General features: G+C 50.5%; 2 protein-coding genes across 5 annotated transcripts in view; one reads left to right on the top strand and one right to left on the bottom strand.

Annotated features, from left to right (window-relative positions):
• The window catches only part of Col4a1 (collagen type IV alpha 1 chain), a 114,673-nt gene extending 96,109 nt beyond the window's left edge, over positions 1-18,564 (bottom strand). For both annotated transcript variants that reach the window (XR_009055676.1, XM_057752426.1), the window contains exon 1: positions 18,343-18,564. Coding sequence is in view for 1 of the 2 variants with exons in the window: in XM_057752426.1 (XP_057608409.1) it covers positions 18,343-18,426 (84 nt within the window). In the remaining variant the exon portion in view is untranslated. The remainder of the gene's footprint in view (positions 1-18,342) is intronic.
• Col4a2 (collagen type IV alpha 2 chain) overlaps positions 18,207-26,781 on the top strand; it is a 134,070-nt gene continuing 125,495 nt past the window's right edge. Inside the window, exons 1-3 of one of the 3 annotated variants that reach the window (XM_057752424.1) lie at positions 18,207-18,246; positions 19,263-19,351; positions 19,474-19,528. In XM_057752424.1, the coding sequence (XP_057608407.1) occupies positions 19,308-19,351; positions 19,474-19,528 (99 nt within the window). In that variant the 5' untranslated portion in view covers positions 18,207-18,246; positions 19,263-19,307. Of the gene's footprint in view, positions 18,247-18,799; positions 18,949-19,262; positions 19,352-19,473; positions 19,529-26,781 lie in introns of those variants that run through there. The other 2 variants (XM_057752425.1, XM_057752423.1) reach the window with 2 other exon arrangements.

The raw sequence follows: 26,781 nt of genomic DNA, 5'->3' as shown, positions 1-26,781 counted from the left end.
ACAAAATGAAATGTCATATTTGTACCCAGAGGCCCCATGGTGTGACATTTTCCACTTACAGTCTCACACTGGCCCTCATTAAGTTTCAGGTTTTAAAGTATTTTAGATCTCAGATTTTTGTATTGGACATATTCAATCTGTAATAATATATAGCAGGTGCCAAGTTAAGCTATCATACAGCCAGTTATATGAACCAGTTTGGCTGGGCCACGGGGTACCCAGCGATTCTGCTATGTATGAACCAGCAGGAAGCATACTCCTTCCCTACTCACGGCTTTATCTAAACACCCGAGGATCTATACAGGACAGAAAGGGAAAGAAAATTGGAGTTATACCTTCCCCCATGACCCTGGGCTTGAGTCCTTAAGGTACAGGCAAGACAGTACCCCACTAACAACCCATAGGAGTCAATGAAACCTACACAATGTGAGCCAACTTCTGGTGACCCTTCCTCTCCTACTAGTTCTCTATGGTAATCAGTCACACACCAGGTCTTTTCCTAAGACCCCCTGGGAACAGAACTCAACTTGACTCTTCCCGGGGTGGGGTGGCAGCTACCATCTAACTCCAATGTGTATGAGGGAAGAGTCTGGGCAAATTTGGACAGAAAGAGCAGCTTGGACATGAGGAAGCGCCACGGCTCAGGAGGATGGAAGAGCTAAGTGGGAGGACGGCTCTAAATTAGAGGTGACAAACCCACAGCAGAGAGAGATCGGTGTGACCTGAACCCAGAGCGTAGTGGGAACTTAGGACTGGGAAGCCTCCCTCTGGTTTATTCTTACAAGGACATGTGGCTGCCTAAGCTCTCTCAGGGGCTGCCTGGAGGCCCGGAAATGAGCTGGAGATGAGACACAGGGGCTCCACCTGGAAGGGCTAGCTAGCATCAGCACTCAGAGCCTCTGCAGGGATTAGCCACGGTGTAAAAGTCAGGGAAGGTCAGGGTGGAGGCACCTGGGATGGGAGAGAGGCAGAGCTGAGTCATCCCAGGACGTCCATCCAGGAGGAGAGGCAAGACAGGGGTTAGGGGAGTTAGACTGGAGGAAGACAGAAAAACAAGCCAGAAAGTCAGCCAGCATGGGAAGCCACAGGACAGGAGACCCCCAGGTATCTAAGAGGACACTGAGGATGACTGTTTGGTGCCGATGGCACTCTGAAGTCCTGTCGCCTCCGGGTTCCTTCCGCAGGGGAGCGGAGCCTTCAGTGAGACACCGTGCAAGCACAGCCCCCAAGCACAGGCAGGACACGGGGCAGTGTGTGTCTGCTACCACGTCCCAGGCTGCAGACCTGTGCACTCCGTGGGAGTTAGGCAGACCCTGCATCTGGAGGGAACCCCAGTCTCTTGTCCAACACGAGTTCTGCAGTTTTCTAAAGAAGTCTGGAAACAGCAGAAAACTCTAGAAAATTCAGGAGTGGCAGACTGGAAGAATGAAGGCTGAGGGTGGAAAGAAAGGAGCCGAGAGCTGCCTGGTGTCTTTCTCCCACAGAGGCCACCCACCTCGGGAAGAGCCGGGAAGAGCCAGCACATGGGCAGAGCATAGGACTTCTCTCGACTAGCAAATAGATGCCCTTGCTGGGTTCTGTGGGGACTTCCAGTAACAAGGGCAGCATTCCCATAAATGCCTGTGAGACCTCAGCACTTCAAAAGCCAGGCAGTGGAAGGGAGGTCTCTGCCCCTGGACTCAAGGTCCCCACCCAGAGCCCAAGGTCAACCTAGAGCGAGGGTAACCTCCTCCAAACTGCTGCACAGTTATGTATCTAAAGATTCCCCACCCCCTCGTCTGCTATACTTCTAGGACTATTAATACCTTATCTCTCAAGTTCCCAGTTTCCTCCAGGAGAAAGCCAGGCCCAAGCCAGAACCACAGCCCAGCTTTCCACCTGGGGTTTCCACCCAGTCGAGGCACCCGTGACAACGCGAGCTGGTGGCTGGGTTGTGAAGTAGTGCACCCATCCTTGAGGGCTCTGTGGCAGAGTAGCCTTTCCCAGGAAAGGCTGGTCAGAGCTCAAGGACGTGAGGGGGCAGCATGGCTTCCTTCCCAGCTATTTATGGATAGGAAGTACATATGGAAGGAAACAGCCTTTCTGGGAGCAACACTTCCTTTAAGGAACTAACCAGGAGCTGCAGCCCCCAAACCACAGGAAGTCCAAAGTTTCCACTCAGGAGAGGCGGGGAGGGCTGGAGAAGCCTGCCCACAGCCAGGCTCACATGGGATCCAAAGGCAAAGGCAAAAAAAAAAAAAAAAATCTAAGAGACTGTGCGTAATCACCTTGAGAAATAAAGAAGGTCTCAAGAGATAACACAAAGTTAAGCATTCCCAGACAAGGGCAGAGCTGCCGGCAGGCTCGTCCTCACTGCACCAAATCTGGACTTTTTAATACCAAATGTGTTTTCCTTGGACAAATGAAAATGAAAATCGCAAGAACGTAGAAGTCAACCAGACACAGTGGTAGATGCCTGTTGTCCCGGCATTTAGAAGGTGGAAGCAGGAGGATCGGAGTTCGAGGTTATCCTGGGCCAACCTGGGATACGGAGACCCTGCCTCAAAAGAAACAGACTAACTACAGGGAATGTCTTAGAAAGGAAGCAAAGCTCTTACTGAAATGCCCAAGCCTGGTTCTCTCTCTCTCTCTCTCTCTCTCTCTCTCTCTCTCTCTCTCTCTCTCTCTCTCTCTCTCTCCCCACTCCTATCTAAAGCCCTGGGAAGGTCTCTTTGCTGCACTAGTCCTGGATCCCTGAGTTGTACTGATTAGGGAAGAGTTTCTGGTCTTAAAGAACCAGTGTCTGAATGGCACCATCTTGTCCCATAAGTAAAGGACTAGAACCATTAGCAGTAAGAGTCGGGAAGGTGCCAGAGGTGCCCAGAGGAGGTAAGAGGCTCAGGACCACTGTCTCCTGTTCTCCATGGCCTGGGCTCCAATCACCTCACAGTACCCTTCCCCCAAGAAGACAAAGCTTTGAAAACCACCTACTGATGGCCACGTTCACGTTCAGAAAGCACCTACGGGCCTTGCATCCACCAATTTCTTGGTTTCTCATCAAAGACTGACTAGCTAGCTACCCCCAAACATTAATCACTCGTGGACTGTGGGCACTTCCTGTCTGCTAAGCTGCTGAGTTACTGCACATGTGGGTTCCAGACCCAAGACATGATCACAGCCATCCTCGGGAACCAACAAAATCTGTCAGCTGAAAACCTAGAGCAGGCCAGAGACACCAGATACCCATGATGCTCCTTTAGGGGCCCCTGCCAGTAATTACAGCTTTCCCCCATCTTCCATAGAAAACGCTCTCCCTGAACCCCACATGACAAGATGCCAGAATGGAGACAGCTCCCGGGCTCTCTGCATCAAAGAAGACAAACACGTTGTTTCAAGGCCCCCCCCAGGAAAGGGATCATAGAGTTCCTACCTTGAAAAGAGAGAATGACGTGAAGGGGCTGGCCTGGCAGCAATCCTGGCTGGAACAAAGCTATTCTCCAAGCCCCCTCAGCTCCCACCTCCCCCTTCCCCCTGAACTCTAGCTAGCTCCACTCCAAGCATTTGGTTCCCTTCGAAAGCGATTTGATGTTTCTCTAAACAGGGCGGTCCTATTTCACACTCAATAATTTTTACATGCTGTTGCATAGATTTTGCGATTTTCCTCCCTTTTATAGCCTGGTTAAAGGCCTTTAAAAGTTTACTTTCCTCTCTCATGCAACGTGTGGATGCATTTATCCCCACATGAACAGGGACCACACCACAAGCCCGGGGACCGCAATGTGAGCCTCCACCCTCTATGGGACGACCGTCAGGATTTGATTCCCATGTTTCCCCTGGGGACACACTCTGTGTAGCTTCAGTATTACCATTAAAATGTCGCTGCTCTGTTTAAAGTTTGTGTCCAAGACATAATTTCTTTTATGATTTACCCTCTTAATCAGCACATCTAATGACCAACAACATGTTTACATTACCCCAGAGATTCCCTTAAAAGGCAGGCCTAGCCCGGAGCTCCACAGCTCACTGTCCCCTCTTCCCTCTGGACTCCAGCTCCACTCCCAAAGTACACCATGAATATTTTCAGAAGCATGTGGGACTGCTGGGGGTCACTGGGGTGGGGGGGAACAGTACCTGTCCAAAGTCCACTGCTGGATCACCCCATTTCATGGGGTGTGCACCTCTCAAACCCTTCACCTCCCTTCTATCGCCCACTAGATCCAGCCAGGACCGCTTGCTGTGACGAGCATGGGGTTTGGTTGTTTCGTTTGGTTTTGCATCCATTTCACACTTGTCCTGAGTGTGGTCAGTGAGCCACGGAACACGTCACTGGGTGGCACAGACACTGTGGCGCTGAGGCTGCCCAGGAATGGGTCTCCCATCACTTAGATTAGCATAGAATTGGACAGGACAGGAATGGGAGGGGCTACCTCTGCCCAGAGCACAGACAGAGGCAAAGTACCCTGCTGGCCTCTTCCTGGGCCGTAAGATGCCCCCAGTTCACTTGTCTAGGCATCCCAAAGCACCCATCCTGGCTAACACCCTGCCTCTGTCCCCATGCTTTCCTTAGAGGAACCTTGCCAATGCCAAGGGGCTACTCTAGGGAAACTCCACCTGTCTTTTTGAGCTACTTTACTTTAAACTAAAGTTTTTCCAAACCTTTTCCCTTTTAACTCCTTCAGCAACTCCCAGCCTTTTGCTTCTGAGGCTGAGTAGAAAACAGGTAGAAGGTTTTAGCCATGGTCCCTTCACGACCAGCTGATGGAGGCAGGAGGATTGACAGGAGTATATAGTAAGGTTCTATCTGGGAGGTGGGGAGAGGTAGTTCCAGGATTGTGAAAAGGAGATGATTATAAACCATCATCACCATCATCATCATCACCGTCATCATCACCATCTCAATTCCCACAATGACCTCTTCTTCACAGCATCCCTGAAAAACATGTCTGACTCTACTGAGGATGTTGGCTCCCATTCCAGGTCCTCTTGATTGAGTGATAGGTTCTCTCTCCTGTGTCAATGTTGTAGGGAGTCAACCCTTCCAAGGACATTGGCAAAGTAAAAGTTTAGAAGGACCATACTGTTTAAAACTTGCAATGCAGCCTGCCCTGGCTCTCCTATCCGTCCCCATCCTGGTTCCAGGAACAACTGCAACCTGTGCCAGCAAGTGGCCGCTCTGCTACCCACAAGGCTGAGAATAATAAGCAATGAACCTAATTCTTTCCCTTTGCCTGGCAGCTTTCAGTTAATACCAATGCCTCTCAAATCACACAGGTGTAGGAATAGACCATGGAGCTCCGGCAATCACCTGCCACTCTGATCTGAGGTCACTTGCTCCATCCAACACAGCAAGTTCAGCTCAGATGAAGTGACCCCAAACTCGGGGCTACAGTTCAAAAGTGGGGTTTGGACACATTTAAAAAAAAACTTTAGATCATCTTACTTCTCCCTCACTTTCTGATGGAGCCCAACATGGGGCTCAAACCCACGACCCTGAGATTAAGAGTCTCATGCTCTGCCGACTGAGCTAGCCATGTGTGTTGCCTTGGGACTGAATGGCTGTGGGACCAGGTGAGACAGAAACTTCCATTTACACTCTGATATTTTTATTTCAGAAGAGAAACATCAATTAAGAAGTCCCATGAAGGATCTTCACCGCCCACCGTAACAGTTCCTCACGGTAACAGATCTTGCAGCAGATGCTCACACCCCATCACCTCCTCCTGCCTCTCACCAGCAGGATGAAGGGTGTGTGCGCTGCCCACTGTCTAGGACAATCAGAGGGCCTTTCACCAAGAACCTGGCCTGCTTCTCTTCTGACATCAGCAATGATTTCCATAGCAACAGCTTCCCATCCCCGATGCACCATCCCTAACCCACACATTAGCTTCCTCTTGCCTGGGACCTGGTAGCCTTGGTCTCAGAGAGCATCCCTCCCAGGAAAAGACTCCCATGTTACCTGTGACCAGGCCCCAGTGGCTGTAAGTCAGAGTGTGGCTGGGGCCAGGCTCTGACTATGATAGGCATGCCCATTCAGTCTGAGCTTTGACAGCAAGACCACTGTGCATTTTGTAACCAGAGGTCCCCAGAACGCACGCCTGGGATTATGAAAGCAAACCCTTTCTTGTGATCTGTAATCCCATCCCCACCTGCTCCCCCCGCCCCACCACACACCACCCCCCTCTCCCACACCCACCCCTGCCACTCCTGCTAACTTGGCTGTGGAGCACTGCAATTTTAAGGCAAAGGACAATATTGTTGCATCATTATTGTGACACACGCCGTCATCAGGATATGCTGCCTTTTGAAGCATCCTCTCATTTTCTACATCTGGTATTTCTACATCTGATGGCTTCATCCACCCTTCACCCAGGTCAGTTCCCATGGCTAGCTTTGCAGAGGAGAGAATTAAGCTAGCCCATCTCCTACTCTAGAGACATTTCAAAATCTCTTTTTAAAATGGAGCAACTCTGAGTGTCTGATGGTCTCAAGACGGCCCCTCAGGGACACAGAGTGTGGGGACAGGACTTGTGGGGACGGACTCACAGTGGACAGGACTTGTGGGGAGGGACACACAGTGGACAGGACTTCTGGGGAGGGACACACAGTGGACAGGACTTCTGGGGAGGGACTCAGATTCTCTTTCTGCATTTACAAGTCTTCAGCAAATTTAAGTTTCTGAACTTGAGACACTTTTTTTTAAAATCGTGTCTCATTGCGCCTGACAAAAGGTAAACACTGTTTACTTGTATTAATTCCATAAACCATTACCAAGGGGAGCGGCCCTTACATGCTTTTCCAAGCCTGGTCCATAGTAGGTGTAGAGGGACCACACACTGCACGCATGAATGAATGAATACCATTTAGTATATATAATACACACATGCACATATGAACTCAAAACACATATTTATAATCACTGAAAGTCCTCTCTTGAAGTCCAGCCATCAGTGTGCTCAACTGAACACGCTTCACACACACACATAAGCCAGTACTTTTGGAGAGATGGCTCAAGGCTCTGGGCTTTTGCAGAGGACCCAGGTTGGGTTCCCAGCACCCACATGGCAGCTCCCACCCTCCAGTGACATGAGGTCCTACATCTGTATCTGATTGCTGGAGGCTCCTGCACACACATGGTACACACATACACATTTAAGGACACACACGCACATACATGGTACACATGTACACATTCAAGGACACACACATACATGGTACACATGTACACATTCAAGGACACACACACATACATGGTACGCATATACATATTCAAGGACACACACGCACATACATGGTACACATATACACATTCAAGGACACACATACACAGACATGGTACACATGTACAAATTCAAGGACACACATGCACAGACATGGTACACATGTACACTTCAAGGACACACACACACAGACATGGTACACATGTACACATTCAAGGACATAAACGCACACATAAAATTAAAAAAGAAAGATGATATAAAAACAGACTCAAATGTAACTAGACCTGTGCAGAAGGCGTTTTATGGGTGATCTGGGCTTTCCCACACTTAGGGTTTCAGCAGATAGCTACCCTCGGTGAGACAGAGTCATGATTCATTCTCCCCCTGAGTAACTTTCTGACCTGAACTACACGACATTTGAAGATGGCTTCATCAGTGAATGTACATATGATAGGTGTTTATTGTTTTTATCGTGTGTGTGTGACATTTGATTGGCATTCCCCAGACACAGTCTGCCTTTCTTTTGGCCTGGGACTCACTGAGTAGGCTTGGTCAGGGAGCCCCATGCCCCCCCACACACACACCTCTGCAATGCTGGGATTACAAATGCACGTCTGGCTTTTGTTTGTTTGGTTTGAGTTTGGTTTGGTTGTTTGTTTTTCCAAGACAGGGTTTCTCTGTGTAACAGTCCTTGCTGTCTTGGAACTCAGTCTGTAGACCAAGCAGGCCTTGAACTCACAGAGACCCACCTGCCTCTGCCTCCCAAGTGCTACAATTAAACCCACACCCACATGCCTGCCTTTTGAACGTGAGTCTGGGGACTGAATTCAGGATTTGAATGTAGGTTCGCAGCCGAGCCAATGTGTTGGCCACTATTATTGATACCTATGTTACAGACTCAATCATGAGTTTCACTATGGCATGTTCATATCTGCATCTCATTGATAACCCCTATAACTCTCTAACCTCCCCTTTCCACTGGTCCCTTTCCTCCCAACACATGGCTCCTGTTCTGCCTTCACATCATTTTAATATATATTTTTAAAAATCTTGGCCCATATTTAAGAGAAAATATATTTATCTTTTTTTCTTCTCAATGTCTCCTTTCCCTCCTCCCTTTCCTTTAGTTGCTTCCCCTACAAAACAGTCCCCACACACGCTGTCTTCATGTCTCTTGTCCTAGACACACACACACACACATACACACACACACCTGGATTTAGCACTTGGGAGAAAACGTTTGTATTTCTGAGTCTGACTTATCTCACGACATGGTCTCTGGTTCCATCCATTTTCCAACAATGACATCACTTCATTGGTTAATGCGAGTGAAGCTCCACGGCCATGTCTGCCATGTTTGTCTTGCACTTGTCTACCGATAGGCTGTTTCTGCAACTTGGCTGCTCTGGACTGGACACAGTAAGAGCTGACGTACTGGCCTTTCACCATAGCATTTTCTGTCATGGAGTACGCCAGGGTGAGACTCCTAGACTCAGCAGCCACAGGATATCAGCTCCAATGCCTCCATTCTAACACAGTGCTTGCCATCCAACTGTGGGCAGCTCCCACCAGTCTGATTCGCACCAGTCTGGTTCACACCAATCTGGTTCACACTGGGCAGACCCAGGTCAACCTGCCCCTTTCTACCCTTCCAAAGTAAGGGGGGAAGGTCTCAAAGGGACTCCCTGAAAGCGTGAGTTCCTGCTACACTTTGATCTTGCACATTTGCCACTCAAGGTGTCTACAGAAGACGGAGCCTCTGACACAGATGTGAGAGTGGCATCAGAAGCTCCAGGGAGATGTGGAGCGCACAGTGACATTGTCACTTTGCCCATAGGAGCAATGTGTGCATTTCATCAGCCTCTCTTTGCCGGTTTTATCTCCATCGTGGTTTCTGTCTGGGAACACCTTAAGTACCGCACTCAGAAATTATGCCATCACAACATGTGATTATCTAGGTGACCATCACTAGTCGCACTATTTGATCAACTATCCGGTAAGTTGCTCATTTTAAAGAACGAAGCAGAGGTTTGGCGGGAGGGAGATCTTTCTGACGTCTCATGTGCCTATCAGCAAAACATCATGTCATCTCATTATTAAAATCACCCTGACATTTGCTTAAGAACAAACCAGAATTCAAAGTTTATAGACAACATGAGCCCTGTGCGGTTTTTCAACCCAAAGCGAATATTCCACAGTCGTGGAACAAATTTTTAAAGCCAGGGCATGAAGTGGTATATGGCATCCATGATCTACTACTATTCCACACTTGTATTTTGGGGTGCTCTTGATGTGGTTTTAGTATAACTTATGTAAAAATAATCATAAATTTATAAAAACAATGCCCAAATGACTTATTGAAGAGAAACAGCCGTGTCTCAGAATGCACTAGTGGGTCACAGCCCCATGAAAGATGAGAAAATATCCAAAGTCAACAAGAGAACATTAAACTATTATTTTTAAAAAAATTTAAATTTCAAAAGCCTGAATTCCAAAATAAAGAAATATAATCACTGAATTTTCAAGTACTTGGGAAAACAAAATCTAATTATGAAGAAGGAGCCCAATGGCGTCTGGGTCAGACTTGGGTAATGTATTGATAAGAAACATCTGATGTTGGCACCGGTCTTGTGTGCTAAAGTGTCCGTCAATGACCAGCTCTAGATGGGGGCATTTAAGGAACTCGCCCACTGCATAAACAACATCATGAAACCTAGCATGCCAGCCAATCAGCCAGCACCCCTGATCCTGAGCTGAGTTCCTACATTCATCCAAAGTAAACGGGTCTGATCCAGAAACTACAGGACTATCTGATAGCTAGGATATTTTCCCCAGCACTGACCCATTTTCCTGCCTGCCTTGGTAACCTCGTCTTAATTTTATAGGCCATTTCCTGACCAAAATTTAGGAGCTATTTTAAACCACTAACCCCAAATGGTCCTTAATCTCCAGGAAATGGGTTTGGTTGTAATGGGACACAAATCAGATATTCCCAGTCAGGGAACCAGGTGGTCAAAGCCAGGGACAGGGGGTGTGGTGTGGTGTGGTGTGGGCTTGCAGACAGGCCATCACTACCCCAGCTGGGCTCCACCCTGGCTGACCCCCACACAAACGCTCACTGCCACCCTCGGTAGGTGAGTTGCCTACGGCCCACCCCTAAGGCTAGCAAGGCTCAGGGAAAGTCCTGTGAAACAGCTCACTCATTTCCTGATGAAGACAAGGGTTCTCAGGGAACCAGGGCAAATCAATTCACCAATATCTGCTTCTTCACACCCCACATGCATGCTGCCGGAATATTATAAGGAACACACCCAGCTAGTTGTCAGCAATAACAACCCCAATAAAGATCAAGAAAACAAGAATGAGGAGGGGCATTTCATATTCAATGGTTTGGTTTTCATCTAAGGGCAAATGGATGGAGATCCCTACAAGTTGGCATGCTGATAGCACTGGGTTTCTGGCCAGCACATAATCATTCATCAAACCACTGCCTAGGGGAAAAAAAAAAAAAAAAAAGCAAAGAGAACAGCCAGAAGCTATGGTCTCTAGACCAGTAACTTCCCCTGCTAAAAATTCAGAACCTCCGGTGCATCCCACACTGCTAATCCAGAAATCTGGGTGTGTATACTTTATCCCTTGGTGATGCTGATGCTGGTACCAGCTTCATGATGCTGACATAATAACCCAAGTGATTTCCTTCCACCCCAGCTGCCTTGTGACATCATTGCTTGGCTATTTACTCCTCGGAGTTGGCTTTTCATTGAACAAGCAGAATATTGCTTGGCATTAGGCAAGCACTGCACACCGCAGAAATGCTTTGCAAACAATAGCTCATTTTCTCCTCATCAATAGGGTCACTGCCTTTCACACATGAAAGAGACCAGAGCCTGTGTGCCTACACGGACCTCCACAGCAGGGCAAGGCAGACCCTTAGTCCCTTCCTCCCTGGATGTGTCCCATTGTCTTTCCAAACATATGTGCTTGCTTCTGATTTCCTAACATTGACTTAACAGAGAAACAGGCTTTTCTTTTGTCTGGCTCAGCTTAGGTCACCGGAATTCAGACCAACTCTACTCTCTGACATATGCATTGGGTTCTAGCTAAGTACCCAAGTTATAGATTTTCCAAGAGGACATTTTAATAAATGGACCATGCTCTGCATCTGTGTTATTAAGCTACTGGAGCCTGGCGTACAGTCATAGTAATGATGATGCCACCACCATCCGTTAAGCTCCGACACGGGCACGCTGGTCCGAGCACAGGCAAAGCACTCACATATATGAAAGTTCTGCAAGTTAAGATGCTATTGTGTTCTTAGGAAATTCTAAAACTGAAGGGCTGATGGGGGCTGGAGAGATATCTGGGTGGCTAGGAGTGCCCACTGCTCTCACAGAGAACCTGAGTTTCATTCCTAACACCATGCCAGGTGAATCACAATCACCTGGATCCAGATTTTAAAAAAATCCTTCTTTACAAATTAAGAGCTAATGAGGAAACATAATTGCCTGAACATAAAGACACTAGGAAGTAGAAGCCTAACTCTTCCCTACATTATATATTCATGATGATTTCTGTAAGAAATGGGGAAAAATATCACAAGAGTTAGCTTTAGGTTCATTGGTCACCTGCTTGAACAGGAAATGAGTACTGACCTGAAATTAGAATGGCAGGTGAAGTTTATCCTTCAGGGAAGGATACATGTCTACCGCTGTTATGCAGGAAAAACCATTGCTCCCAGAAAGAGACTGGGTGGCTGTCTTAGTTAGGGTTCCTATTGCTGTGATGAAGCACCATAAACAAAAAGCAAGTTGGGGAGGAACAGGTTTATTTGGTTTACACTTCCACACCACTGTTCACCATCATAGGAAGTCAGGACAGAAACACAAATAGGGCAGGAACCTGGAGGCAGGAGCTGATGCAGAGACCATGGAGGGGTGCTGCTTACTGGCTTGCTCATCATGGCTCGCTCAGCCTGCTTTCTTACAGATCCAGAACCACCAGCCCAGGGATGGCCCCACCCACAATGGGCTGGGCACCCCCCTGTCAATCACTAGTTAAGAAAATGCCCCAAACCTGGATCTCATGGAGGCGTTTTCTCAACTGAGGTTCCTTCCATTCAGGTAAATCTAGTTTAGGTGACAAAACTACCCAGCACAGTGGCTGAAGGGAAGTGACAGAAATGTCTTGGGAAGACTTAGTTACATCTGTCTTTCTAAAAGTATCTATTTTCCAAGGTAGAAATTTAACAGCAACAACAAAAAAGTTAAACCATTCTAATTAAATATCAAACGCAGGAGGAATGCGGCACTGAGTTGCAGGGTGGTGGTGGGTGGTGGCGGTGCACGCCTTTAATCCCAGCACTGAGGAAGCAGAAGCAGGTGGATCTCTGTGAGTTCGAGGCCAGGCTGGTCTACAGAATGAGTCCTAGGACAGTTATGGCTACACAGAGAACCCTTGTCTTAAAAAAACCAAACCAATAGGAAGAAGAGGAAAAGGAAAAGGAACCCATGCAGAGCAGTGTCCTTTCTAGCCAGCTAAGCCTTGTGGGAATGAATTCGCACATACATGGCTTCCCAGGTGCTGTACTGGGCACACGAAAGGGAACAACTGGTCTCAGTTCACAGTCAGTGTCCCTGGCTGTCTCTCAAATAAGAAAGGCCGCAAACACAGCAAATTACTGACTTAACTGTGAATTGCAGTCATCCCAAGAGTGGGTTACAAGGGCAACAGAGGACGAGGTGGCTGCAGATGCTCCTCAGCGGCTTGTAAGCAGCACACGAAGGCCCTGCGGCAGGTGGAGGGTATCTACAATACCTGACTCAGACACCACGCTCCCATCGTAACTTCCCACACACCAAGAGCGATCTCAAACCCAGATAACAGAAGGGTGCTTATGGTGCAGTGTAAAAGCCAAACCTGGTCAGGCTTCCATGATGAACATTACTGAGCCACGGAATAAACTATTTACACAGGGAGGTCAGCCTTGTGTGTGTTTCCATGTCGTGTTTAGTCTGTGCCGGAGTATCTGCGCAGAATTCCAAATTCAGGGGAAACACCTTCCTTGGCTATCATTTTCCTTTGTGTTCTCTAATAATAGCACAGGATGGACACTGTGGCATAGTTTCCAAGAGCCAGTACACAGCCCCACCAGGACTCCCCAGGGGATGCTGAGGAAACAGCCTGGAAACATCAGGACCAATTAATTACCAGGGATTAACTCATGCCTCCACCTCTGTGTCAGGCTCTCTCCCAACACAGCCAAGGTGCTTTAAAAAGACGTGTCCTTAGGCATCTTATAATTGGCAAGGATGTCAGAACCAAACTCCCCAAGATGATGCCATACCTATGTGGCAGAGAGAGAAACCTGCCGTTCCTGATGTTTGCTTACCTCATGCACACAGCTTCCCTGCAACAGGCAGGCCGCCACAGCTCTTAGGATTATCCTCCCCTTATATACAGGGATGAGGAGCTTAAAGAGGATACGGACAGCCACAGGTCTCATCATGATGAACGGTAAAATCCCATACCCAGCCTGACTCTATAGAAGGTTGCAAGAGGAGGTTCAGAAGAATGGAGCAGGCTAAGGGAAGACACATTGCAGATGTGGGCGCATCAGAAAGAAGTCAGCTCCTACGGACAGAGAGATGGGATCTTCCCGAGAGCTGCATGATGTCAGGTAGTGGGGATGATGCCCATCCATCCCGTGCACCCCTGCTAAGAGTGTCTGCATAGCCAAGGGGGCCACGCCGACATGACACCAAAGGAGAAGATCGTCATCCCCACACTGTAGAAGGAGTGTACAGAGTGCTTGGCAATCCTGCCAAGAGCGGGAGGCCTCGTGGGGGTCAGAGATGTGGAGAGGCGAGGAGAGACGGGCACAGCTTCAGAGTCATGTGTCAATGCAGTTATTAGGAAATAAGCAAACTGGGGGGGTGAGGTGTCAGAAAGCCGGCAGAATGGGTAAAAGCTGACGAGCTCAGCTCGGCACACACTTCAAGTTCAAAATTAAATGGGGACAGCTAGGGGAAGGCTTCGCTCTATGAGCTTGAAGGCATGGGCAGGAGGAGTGATGGAGACATCAGGTAGACAGCCGAGAAGATAAGAGGCAGAGACCTACTCCAGAGACGTGCAAAGTCAACAAACAGGAAGACGACCCCGCACCCTAGGACGAGGCCAGGAGAAGAATGGCAGAGAGCACAGGGTAGACCAAAGCCCTTGAGTAATAGAATTCCAAACATTAGCCCCAAAGGAATACTAGAGTTAAAACCTCAGAAGAAATCCCCAATGACCCAGTTCTGATTTTTTTGACCCCTTCATTGTATGCTGGACAATGGCAGAAGTCATACTTGGTATTGTTCTGTGGCTGACATATTTGCTGGTCAGGAAGAACAATGAGCCAAGATACTATGTTAGGCACTCCATTGTTGTTCTTGCTTACTTTATCCAAATGCCAAACCCGCTTGAGAGACACTTTAATGAGGTTAATCTGTTTCCAATGTCGGGAACAATCACTGGTCGAGGCTGCTCTGTCGCAGGCAAACATTTGTACAATCCTTCCTAACAGTGGTTCTTGCTGAGTGGCTTCTTGAAACCCTCCTCTTATCTCCAAGGTTCTGTGGTCCTGCACGACTCCCGGGTTCCATTGTCTGTAGAATCTTTACCAGCTCTTCACTAAATAACCCAGCCTGTTAGCCCTCCCCCCGCCCCCACCCCGCATTCTCAGGAATAGGCCCACTCCTGTTAATGAATAATGTGGGCATTCGTGAGGTCCCTCCTGCCCTTGCCCAAACTCATGGAGGTTTTCTGGATCAGTTCCCGCGGCACTCTTGCCTTGAATAGGTCAGCCTTGCTTGCCTTTCCAGCCTCCCCCTCCCAACCTGGAGAGAAGGGACTGGTCACGTGCTGGGCTGGGCACTCCTTATCTCTGATGGCTCACACCTTGCCCTTTCACTCCTCCTGGGCTCTGAAAGACCAAAGGTCAACCACTCCAACAGCTAAAACCAGAAACAAAGGTTCCTGGTGTCTCCAAGGAGAGATTTCAAGGTCACTGTGGGCGGCAAAGATCCTTGAGATTGGGCACTGCCAGGAAATGCCAACCGGCACTGTGCTACAGGACGGTGTCCCAACAGCCAATGGCTTTATTCTAGCCCCTATGCCTCCCATAGGTTTCGGGGATGACATCATCCCAGAAGTTTCCCCTGTCCCTGAAAGCTAGACTAAGGTCTTTTGCATCTTTGGGTCCCTTGGTTGTGAAACTGTCTGCTCCTCAGTCTATGTTCTCGGGGCTACAGACTACTCCCTGGGACCTGCCAGGTGATCAGCGCCTGCCTGGGACAGGACAGGAAGTGGGGTGTTCCGACTGCATTTGTGGAATAAAGGAGACCCAAAAATGTACATATAAGGGGAGGAATGGGAGTGACCACAAGGAAAACTGAGGCACGGGGGGGGGGGGTCAAAAGCACCCTCCTCCACGTGTTTAATAAAAGCACACATGAACCCCTTTTCCTTGAACTCACTCAAGCTGTGTCCACTGGGTAACTCAAAAGTGTGAGCCAATACTTCTGGTGGAGCCCAGTCTGGCACACACATGGTTAATCCACAGACCTCTGGCTGGTTTCAGAGGCCCTTGCCCTTTTCCAGGACTGTTCCTTGTAAAGGAACAAGAGGACTGTGGACTGTCCTCTTCAGCACAGCACTCCCTGCCCCCTCCCCCCTGACTCCCCCACCCGCCAAAGGCCCTGATTAGCCATATGCCCTGCTTACATAGAAGATCAGCGTCTTCATCCAAAGCCAAGCTTAAGGAGAGCCATACTGGCATGGGAATAAGATCTCCCTTCGTTTGAGCTCTTTGGTCACTCGGTCCCTAGAGAAGTGACTAATGGTCAGGAGGCAGCAAGACTGCTGGGCAGCATGACCACACTTAGGGGAAAGTTCGCATCTCAGACTCAGAAGAGTAACTTGATAGGCACCTGTGTAGAGTGCCTGCCTACCAAGTATATGACCCTGGGTCCATCGCCAGGCAGAACTGCAGCACCTTATCATCTAAATGGTGTGCTTAGAAAACATTTGACTTGGATACACACAGTGGCAGCTACCTGGTTGCTGTGGTATCTCTAGCAGCTAGTTTTAGAAGGAGCAGGGCAAAACTGTTATTGATATCATGAAAAAGACACTGGTTTCTAAATTAGCATGACACTTGTTGTTAATGGATCTTCTTATATACCCAAAAGTCATGAGCACATGAACAGGTTTTCTAGTTTAGGGCAAACACCATACCAAGGTAGTGTCTTGGGGGGGGGGGGGCACAGACTGCTGAAGATCCTTCAAGACAGTTTGAGGAATAGAGCAGAGTGAGCGGTCAGGAATGTACTTGGTCATGTAGCTCAATCAGTAGGAAGTAAAACAGTCTCAGACCTCCACATTGGGTTCGTTTGATTTCTCCAGTAAGATTGGGAGTCTGTGTGGCTGACTCATTCTTCTTAAAGTCCTCAGTGTCTGGAGCAAAGTTAGCTCTTACAGTTAGCTTTGCGAACTCTATCATCCAGAAAAAATCTGAAGCTAAATAGTGGCTCGTGCTTTTCCATTACCATGGCTTAACCTGGTCCTCTTAGGGGCACTAAATCATTGGTCAATATTTTCCACCCTGGGGTCTGAACCCAGGGTTATGCATGTGCTGGGCAAGCACTTCACGGAGCTACATCCATGGGCCTCTTTCTATGTTTTCATTTTAGGGAGGGTCTCACGAATATGCCTGGGCTAGCCTTAAACTCACTCCGCAGCGCAGGCTGGCCTTGAACTTGAGATCCTCTGGCCTCGGTCTCCAAGTAGCAAAACCCATAGGCAGGTACCATCAGGCCCAGCCCAGCAAGCCTGCTCTTTTGAAAAACTACCCTTACCATGAGAAAGGGCAGTTAAACAACGACCTGTGGGGAAGGGAGAGACGGGACAGTGGACAGTCGGGGAGGGAATTCTCTGAAGTCGGTTGCTGATGCAATCATCCCTCTTCAGTAGCCAATGAAGAAGCTGCCACCAGGGAGGCAAAACTTAATTAAGAACCTGAGTACATATTACCAGTCTATTCTAGTATCTAACAGTTAATAATTTATAGTACAGTTGATCAGTATCGCTCCTGCAGAAAAGAGGTGAAATTCTTAAAAATGAAGTAAAAATGCAGAATTAAACAGCCTTTTTTAAAAAAGAGAAGAATTGGAAGTGCCCATAAGTAGCAAACATCATTTTGAGGCATTTGAGGGGGAAGGCAAACTGTTGAGAGGCCACACCTTGTGGCCTTTGGGCCTGCATGGCTGTCACAGCGGCAGCTGAAGTGTATTCTCTAGAGGCAAAAGCAGAAAGTCTGGCCGGGCTCCTCCAGAGCTGGAAGTCTGGCTCCTGCAAACATCTCCCAGCGCCCTCCCGGCCAAGCACAGCACTAGAGGAAACAAAAACTAAAAAAACAATTTGCGCAGGGAACAATGCGATGGAGTTTCTCTTTGGTTTCACACTCAAGTCTAAATGTGGTTATAATTTTCAGGCACACACTCATAAAAGGCAAGAGTTGAGGCAGTGGCTTTAAGGATGCGTAGAAGAGCCCGCGTCTGTTCTCAAGCGTGCCGTAGGCTACACAAAAGTCGTGGGAAAGCAAAAATACAGATGTTTCCAGGCAAACGGCCCAGAGCTGTTCGGCTTCAACCATCAGAGTCTCCAAACAACCAGAAACACACCCAAAGCGATTCCCCCTGCACATGTGTGTGGGACTCTGAAACGGCGTGGGGTGTGGGGTGTGCGTGCCCACCCTTCCAGCCCAGACCCACTCGAGCGCCCCGCCGCTGAGCGCCGCGGCGGTGAGAGTTCAAATCTCCCTGGCTCCCCGGCACCCTCACCCCACCGCGGTGCGCTCTAAGCTTCAGTCCTATCCTAACTCTCCCGTACCCTGCCCGTAACAAAGAAGGTTCCGTAATGGATGCGCGATCGCAGCCCACGGGGACCATAAGCGGAGACCCGCCGGAAGACTGCACCTGGCCATGCCACCCGCGACACCCCCGAGGGCCGGGTGGGTTGACCGCGCCGGGCGCGGGACAAAGAGGCCTCGCGGGGCGCCGGGGGTGCAGGGCGGGAGGTTGGGAAGCGGAGCCTGCAGGGGACTCACCTTCGCAGCGGCCCGGCTGCGCTCCTCGTGGAGCAGAAGGGCGGCGGGCAGCAGCAGAAGCCAGAAGCTGAACCGGGGCCCCATGGTGGCGCGCCCGGGGCGGCGGGGGACCAACGGGGACTGCAGGGAACTGCAGCCCGGCTCCCGGGAGCCGCGGAGAGCAGCTCAGTCTCGGAGGGCCCGGTGTGAGCCCTGCACACCGTCCCGGGTGAGGCGGCTCTGAGCAGAGACCTGAGCGCGCGGCCAGAGGAGCTCCCCAATTTGTTGGCGCTGCCCCCTCCCCTCGGCGGTGCGCGGGCGGCGTCTCCAAGGGGAGGACCCTGCGGCGCGGGTAAGAGGCGGAGGCTGCGCGCCCGCTCGGGACTTAGTGTCGCTGAGAGTCTGAACGCCGGGGCTCTGCGCTCGGCACCCAGCAACTCCCGCGCCTGAGTCCCCTTAGTCCCTTGGCTCGCCAATCCCGGCCAAGCACAGGTCAGGGACACTGGGGCCGGGAGGCCGGAGCCCACGGAGCAGAACCAGAAGGGCCTGAACCCTGGTGTGGCGCGGGCCAGCGCTTCTGCAGGGGCCCATGCGCGCGGGCAGCAGTTCCTGACTCGGAACCCCGAGGTGAGAGCGACCCCCGGGAAGCTCCCGAGACCCAGGCCCTAAGTCTCGGAGCGCTGGGGGCAGGCAAAGGCCGCGCACTCCCTTGGATCGGAATAGGAAGGAGATAGAGGAATGGGGATCGCGCTGTATGGACTAAGAGACTTCAGCCAGGGCCTACGGAGACGAGTCCTCCTCTTTCTGTCTCCTGATGGGACAAAACTTTTAGTCACCTCGCAAGGAAAAAGAGGGGACAGCACCGCGGAGTCAGGGTGCTGCGGTGACGATGCTCCCTCTGCCTGCAACCCTTGCTAACCCGCTTTGTCTCTTGCCTCCAGGTTAGAAGGGGAACGAGCCGAGCCTAGAGCAGTGAGACTTGGATCATGGATCGAGTGAAGCTCGCAGAGTCTGGCCATGTCCTGCGAGGGTAAGTGACCCTCTGCGTGGTCTCCTGGGTGCAGGGGGGCTTACATGCTGCTTTGAGAAGTTGACAAGTTGGGGCCCACTCTTTCGTGTCGCCCTCTCACCCTCCCTCCCTCTCTGGTGTAGGTGGCTGCTGCTGGCGACTGTGACAGTGTTGCTCCTGGCTCCAAGCGTCTTGGCGGTAAGTACACCTCGAACTCCATGCACTTGGAGTTCCGCGCCCGCGAGGGGTTAGGACACTCGCGAAGCCTCGTGGAGGTCTGGCGCGCTGAGTCCACCTGAGTGTGCGTGTGCCTATAGGTGTGTGCTATTGTGTCCGCCAGCCGCACCCCCGTGCGGTGCAGGCGTCGGCCCTCTCTCGGGAGCTAATAATTAAAACGTAGCCTCAGGCACCGTTTGCTGCCAAGCTTTGGCCTTAGCAGCATGGGAGGAATGTCTGTCACTAGGCCGTGAGGCGTATGGTTGAAGGGGGTTGGGAGCAAAGAGTTTCCAGAAACTCAGCGGTGGTGTCCAGGCACTGTGATGGGTAGAGAGCTTCTCGCTTAAATATGAGACTCCGGGGAGGGGCGGAGCAAGGAGAAGACAACCTCCTGCTTTAACGTTGTTAGGGAACAATGGACTGGAAACCGCGGTTTCTCTCAAAACTTGAGTAGGCCCTTGAGACCTGCAGGCCAAAGGGAGGCCTGTGGACCAGGGCATCTGTGATCTGTTTTCTACACCCGTTACTCTCTCCATGACTATGGCAGCCCTGCCAGAATTGCTTGTAGAATACACTGGGGGCTTCCATGTATGTAGCCAATCGTTATAGAGCTGGGTCCTGGTGCCACTCCTGTGGAGGGTCTCCAAAGGAGACACAAAAAGTGAGGGCACAGGCCAGGTGTCCTGTCTGTTCTGTTTACCTGTCTGTGTAGCACTCAGTGCCTAGATAAGACTTGCGGACACCAGTGCACTTTGCGTGTCTGGATCCAGCACACCCTGGAGGAAGGAGACCCACTCCTGCTCTCTCTCCCTTTCCTCACCCAGCTGAAACCATCAGTGATTCTCTGGCTGACAGTAAGTGGGAACCGGTCCCACCAAGGAGATGCTTTCTGCTACGCTGGGCTCCAGGGCCCGGCATGAGGGAAAAGGGAACACTCTGACCAGACTTTGGCCATCGAGTCCTGGCCAGTCTTATACCTTGAGTCTGTCTCCTTCCTGCCCCGGGAAGAAGAGCAGAACCTAAATGAGTTAGAGCAGCCTTTACCTGCGGGCCCTCATGCGTGACTCCCACTTGGCCGGGATCCATAGACCACAGCAGACACTTAAATCCAAGTTCCTAGAAAGTGCCTGGCAGTGTGCTGACTCCCACAGCCCGGGCCCCAGAGCCGCTGCATGGCTACCAATGTCTTCACTCCCGAGAAGACCTGAGGGCTTGCTGTGGAAAAGCATATTACACAGCTCTGCCCTCACCTCGTAACCCCAAGCCTCAGTTTGTCTCTCAGAATATCTGCAGCCTGTCACCGAGGCCGTGTTCACCACATAGACAACACAGCTCCATGTCCCCGCATACTCTTTTCCATGATACAAACCCACCCCAGTATCTTTGGCCCTCTATCCTTGGATGTGAAAAAGAGCATGTATTTCCCAGCAAAGTCAAATTACCTAGAAAGGCTTTTCAAAAACTCAGATCCCTTGACCCTTCTCAGACATTCCGGTGGGGCTTTGAGGTGCATCCTGGAACCCGGCATTCTCAAGACATGGAAAACTTTGGGAATCCTGACCTGTTCGTGTGAGCTGAGGGACAGGACCTGAGGTCTTGCGCATGCTTGTTTCATTCTCTGGACTTTAGATTCTGAATGCAAATGCAGTGGGCGAGCACCGTGATGGCTTTCCCACACTCGTGGGGATCTCTGTGCCTGAAACAGCGTGTAATTAATTATGGTCAGTAATGCGGTGATCAACTTCCAAGCTTCTGCTGGTCCACTGGCTTTCTCACAGCTAGGACCTGAGACACAAGTCCTTGATCCTAAATGCTGTGCACGAAATTCTGACCTGTGACCAGCTCTGTTTCTCCCCTCTTTGTCTTTTGGAATCTGTGATGCTGTTTCATTGTTTTTGGTATCCGGAATCTTCCTGGGGTGGGTCGGTTCACTAAATAAGACCACTGGTTGTATCTCGTTGTGCTTTGTCCAGAAGCAGCTGAGAACAGTTAGCAAAAAGAATGGGTGATTATTTAATGAATGCTTCTTGCATACCAGTGTGTGTGTGTGCGCGCGTGCACACACACACACACACACGTACATCAAAGCCTCCAGGAAAACAGCATCAATGTGGGTAATTTTCATGCCCGTATTACAGGTGTGAAAAAAGAGGCCCAGAGTATAAATAACATGCCTGGGATCTTTCTTTTGTAAATGACTAAGAGTATGGGAGTCAGGCACCTCACTCGCCACTACACCACCTCCTGGGTTCCCACGCCAATAGTGAGGATGCCCCCTGAGGCTTATCTTTGGGTCTTGACCTTGGGCAAACAGGAAGTGGGGGCAGGTGTCTCCCTCTGCTACTCTGGAGACCAGAGGCATAGAGGCAAGGGAAAGAAGGAAGCAGGGTCCGCATGCCATACCTTGCTTAGTTTAGGACGCAGAGCAAACCCAGACATTCTGCCTATGCAACTCAGGACCACTTGCCATCATCCACACAGCCATTTCTGAAGGCTCCCAGAGTGAACACAAGACCTGAATAACTAGTACGCCTACAGATGCCCATTCTGAGAGCCAGGCTTGAGTCACAAAGGGGTGCCAATCCCAGAATCCTCCAAGGCAGGCTGCCTGGGTAATGATCCCAAGTGGAAGAGTAACTGCAGCCTACTGTGGACACTCCTAGGTTCCATGCATGTTAGACTCGCAGAGATCTGGGGAATAGCATCCACTGTGTAGGGCTGATAAAGGAGCTGGCGGGTCTGGAGACCAAGGAGGATTGTGTGTCCCTGCTTCCCTGTGGCTTTGATACCTTTGTGTGAAACCTGGTCCCCTAGGAAGAGGAAGTCCCTGGGAGAGAGCTCTCTGTTGCTGGAATGGAGCCACAAGCATGTCCAGCCCTCTGGAGCCTTGGAGGTCACCTTCCCTCCATACTTAGATCCCCATCAGCCGCCCACAGGCTTAGATGGTAGGAAACTTCAGCAGAAGAGAATGGGCAGGAAGGGGCTCCAGCCCCATCTGGGGAAACAGTCAGACCCAGGAAGAGAGAGCATGTGAAGTTCAAGGACAAAGTTCCAGAGCAGAAAAACGAAGATTTGGGTGTAGAGAATAAAACCCAAAGGGGAGAAGAGAGGGAACCTGAGTGTTCAGCGAGGGGAAGTCAGTGCAGAGCCCTGTGGCTTTCCAACAAACGGGTGACTTAGTGAGGAAGCAGCTGCTAGTGCAACTGTGGGCAGTCAGAGGCATCTAGGACCCGAGAACTCTAGAAACGGCTTTGCGATCCACGTCCGACCTTTAACTGCTAGGCTATTGCTAGTGCTCCATGCAGAGGTGTCGGCGAGTTGGACACCAGCACCGGCTGCTTCACCTTAAGAACCAAGTGGACTTGGCAAGAGGTGTGTGTTTCCTCCGGCATGGCCACTCATTGGCTACCAGAGTCAGAGGGAAAGGGGGCTCCTGTGATGAACCCCACATCCCAGGCTAGTCGGAGATAGATAGATAGTCAGTGTAGCCTGAGCTGCCCACCTCTGTCAGGCCTTGTGGTAGGCTTAAGACTTGGGAATGGGCCTGAGGCTCAGGTGCCCAGTGGGGCGAGGAGATTGGTCAGACTGAATGTCAGGGTTCCCTGGCACGTAACAACAGCAACTTGGACGTGAGACCTTTGCTGTCGCATTTTGAGAAGCTTCTGGAATGCGGTAAATAAATGGTACTCCTAGCAGTCAGTCCCTTTGATTAATGGCAGTATCTCAGGACTGTGGCCTTTGTCCCCACTGGCTTCTCCAGGTGACAATGAGGTTTTTTGTTTAAGTAATCTATGGAAGATTCAGATGATTTGGAATCTTCGGAGGACCTGTGACTATCTAAGTTCTGTGGGTGTGGCTAAAGGGTAGCTTTCTAAGGAAGTTAAGTAGCCAGGGCTTCCCTAGTGAAGTCTAATCTGTTCATCTTGGGGGTGGGGCCCCCGGTCTTTGGCTCCTGGTCACTCCCTGCTCTGCTGAGGCCTGTTCTGCCACTCTGGCTGGGTCTGATTTTGGAGCAATGAGCTTTCCTGTACATGATAGCTTCGAATGTGGTGTGCCACCCCGAGGGGGTCCTGGCACAGAAAAGGCACTTTTAGTGAAAAATTTTGCAGAAATCTAGGGCGTTTGTAGATGGCTGTGCCAATGTTCTTCCTTTTGAGAGATGTGCAAATGTTTGTAAAGCATTAGTTTGTCATCCTGCCTGGGTGGAGGGTGCACAGGAACCTACCCTCTCTCTGCCATTTTTCTGCCAGTGTCAACTATTTGAGAATACAGATAATTGAAACTCTTGGGTGTTTTGGTGGTGGTGGTAGTGGGGGGTGGGGGGGGTGATGTGGGAGAGGGTGATGATGTTTAAGATATGGCTTCACTATATAGCCCTAGCTAGCCTTTAGCTCACAGAGATCATCCTGCTTCTGCCTTTGGAGTGCACCACCATGCTCAGGTCTTGGGAGTTTTTAGCAGCTACTCAAACCCCAATCACAAGTCAATCATATGCCAGTGATTAACGGATGTGCTAAGGACAGGGCATTCTAGGCTTGTTCTCCCTCCAGTGAGTGAGAGTCCCCTGCTGATTTAGAAAATATGACAGAGGAAATGATTTAGGAAATGTGGCCCCATGCCTTGAAGAGATTTGTCCCCTGGCTTGGGTGGGAGTTTCCTCTCCCAGAAGGTCGGGGGGGGGGGGGGGCGGACACCGGGAGCCTCCCTGCGGGGTGATGAGGTAGAGGGCATGTAACATTTGCTCTTGTTATCACGGGGCACTTCTGTAATCAGTGTCCTTTGTAATGGCTGACTGATTGACAGCTGCCTCTGCGTAGAGCTGGCGTATGGGTGGTTCTGGTCTCCTGAAGGACCCACACAGCTTTAGAGTTTGAGACTTTCAGCCCCACCTTTTAGAAGGGGGTCAAGAAACGGGTCACCCGTGACCAGTGAATTGATCTATCGTGTGGATGACTGTGAAGCTCTCCTGAAATCTCCCAAGGCTGACTTGGCTGCTTCCCAACAGTAGCCTGGGCCGAGGTTTCTGGGGGCTGGTGCATCCATTGAGAGTGTGGAGCCTCTGTGCTGTCCCCAGACCTAAGGGTGTCCCCTGATTTTTAACCAGCATATAGACCCAGAGAAGGGATGGAGGAACCCCAGTGTATGCCCAGTGGATCAAAAACAGAGCAAAGACAACCTTGGACTTTTGACTAGAATCTGGAGTGAGTGCAGTTTGGGGGCTCTCTCCAGGTGAACAGTGTCAGCATGGGAGGGGAAGAGCCCACAATTTCCTTGGCTTGAAGAGTGGGGCACACAGCAGGGTCCTAAAAGGATTCTGTGTTGAGGAGAGAAGAGGAAAGAAGAGGAGATGAGAAGAGAATTTGAAGAAGCAGTTACTTCCTTAGAGTTGGGAGGAAAAACGGCTTCTCTGTTGTTTCTTGGACTTGAGGTAGAACAGCTGAGCTGAAGAGTTATGCTGCCCCTAAGAGAGGAGAAACCTCCCCCACAGGGCAGCAGGACTATGCTCAGCCCCCATCAGGTCAGTGTCCTCACTGTGAAGAAGGGGAGGGCTTCATGCTCTATCCCACATGAGAAAGGATTAACTGCTTTAAAGCAGTAGTGTGCCGGACACCCTGTATCCCCAACCCCCCTTCACCCATGCCCGCCACACACACACACATGTGCACGCGCGCGCACACACACACACACACTCTACACATGCACACACGCGCACACACATCTCTGCATGGCACAGGCCTCTGTGTGGAATCCCCCAGTGGCCATGGCCTCTGTTTCAGGTAGCCTTGGGGCATTCAGGCAGTGATGTGGCCTGGCACGCTGACCTGTCACCTGCCCTGCAGAGCTGATAACCGCCCTGCCAGATCTGCCCTGTGCCTCCCGTGTGTGCTTCCCACTCAGGTCCAAAGACACTATTGCCCCCCCCCCCCGTTACATCTTGCTCAGCAAAGACCAAGAGAGCTGTGCTCACCCAGGAATGGGACCCACTGAAGAGTCTAATTGAAGCCCCCTCTTTCTGACCGGTAGGATTTCAAACCATCCTCAGAGAGGCATAATTTCAGAGTGTCATTCATAATCCTTATGGAGCTGGGGAAGGCAGCGACCCTGTAACCCTAGAGCTCGGGAGACTGGGAAAGGAGGATTAAGATTGGAGGTCAGCTTGGCTACAGAAGCAAGACCCTGTCCCGAAAACCAAAGCCCAGGGGGTAGTGAATGGTGAGGAAGAGGATTGCTTCGAGTCTAGCACAGCTTGTGTCAACATGACCTCATGTGAACATTTATAAAGAAAAAGACATCAAATGTGTTCTACCCCCATCCTCTGCTCTTCTGCCCAGACACACCCTTTTCACCTCCAGTGGCTATACGCCTACAGTCAGGTGTGGGCACCCCACTGGAATAAGAGACTTAGAGAGGCCTAGAGGAAGTAGAATTCAGTTGCCAATACTAAAACACATCTTTTGAATAAAGACTCTGCTTAGAGAAAAATCAGTGGAACACTACACTTGAAGATGTGCTTTTCCTCACTGCATTCCCTGCCCCCCAAATTAAATGTTGTCTCCACTGGATGAAGCAGCTGTGGGGCGCGGTGGACATTTACCCCTGGGCATTTGCATTTTTTCCTAGGGATTGTTTCGACCCCACCCATAAAATTCCTATTTTGCTGTTTCTGCCCATTTTGGTGATCTCTCACATGGGAATTAGAGAAACCGTGTTTTGAATTCCATGGAGCCATGGCCCAGTGCCTGGCAGGGCTCACTGAGCACTGCTCTCTCTCTGGATGTTGAGCTTGGTGCAGGGTTACAGGGACCTGTGAGAGGGAAAGAGTTTCGTGGCCTCACATGGTCACAAACATAGTCACAAACATGGTCTTGCTCTGTCCTAAGGCTCTGACTAGATACAGGGTGCAATAATTTAAAGACACATTCCTTCCGCGACCCTAGCCCCAGTCCTCACCCACAGTGGCACTAGCCCCAAGAGAGAGAGAAGGAGAGGGAGAGGGAAGGGGAGGGGAGAGGAGGGGAGGGGAGGGGAGGGGAGGGGAGGGGAGGGGAGGGGAGGGGAGAGGAGAGGAGAGGAGAGGAGAGGAGAGGAGAGGAGAGGAGAGGAGAGGAGAGGAGAGGAGAGGAGAGCCCCCACAAAGAATATAAGCCCTGGGGCTGGAGAGTTGGCTCAGTGGTTAAGAGCAGTGACTGTTCTTCCAAAGGACCTGGGTTCAATTCCCAGCAACCACATGGCAG

The sequence above is a fragment of the Chionomys nivalis genome, chromosome 20, assembly GCF_950005125.1.
Source record: "Chionomys nivalis chromosome 20, mChiNiv1.1, whole genome shotgun sequence".
NCBI lineage: Eukaryota > Metazoa > Chordata > Mammalia > Rodentia > Cricetidae > Chionomys > Chionomys nivalis.
The sequence above is the reverse complement of the archived record's forward strand: the minus strand, read 5'-3'. Positions and strand labels throughout refer to the sequence as shown.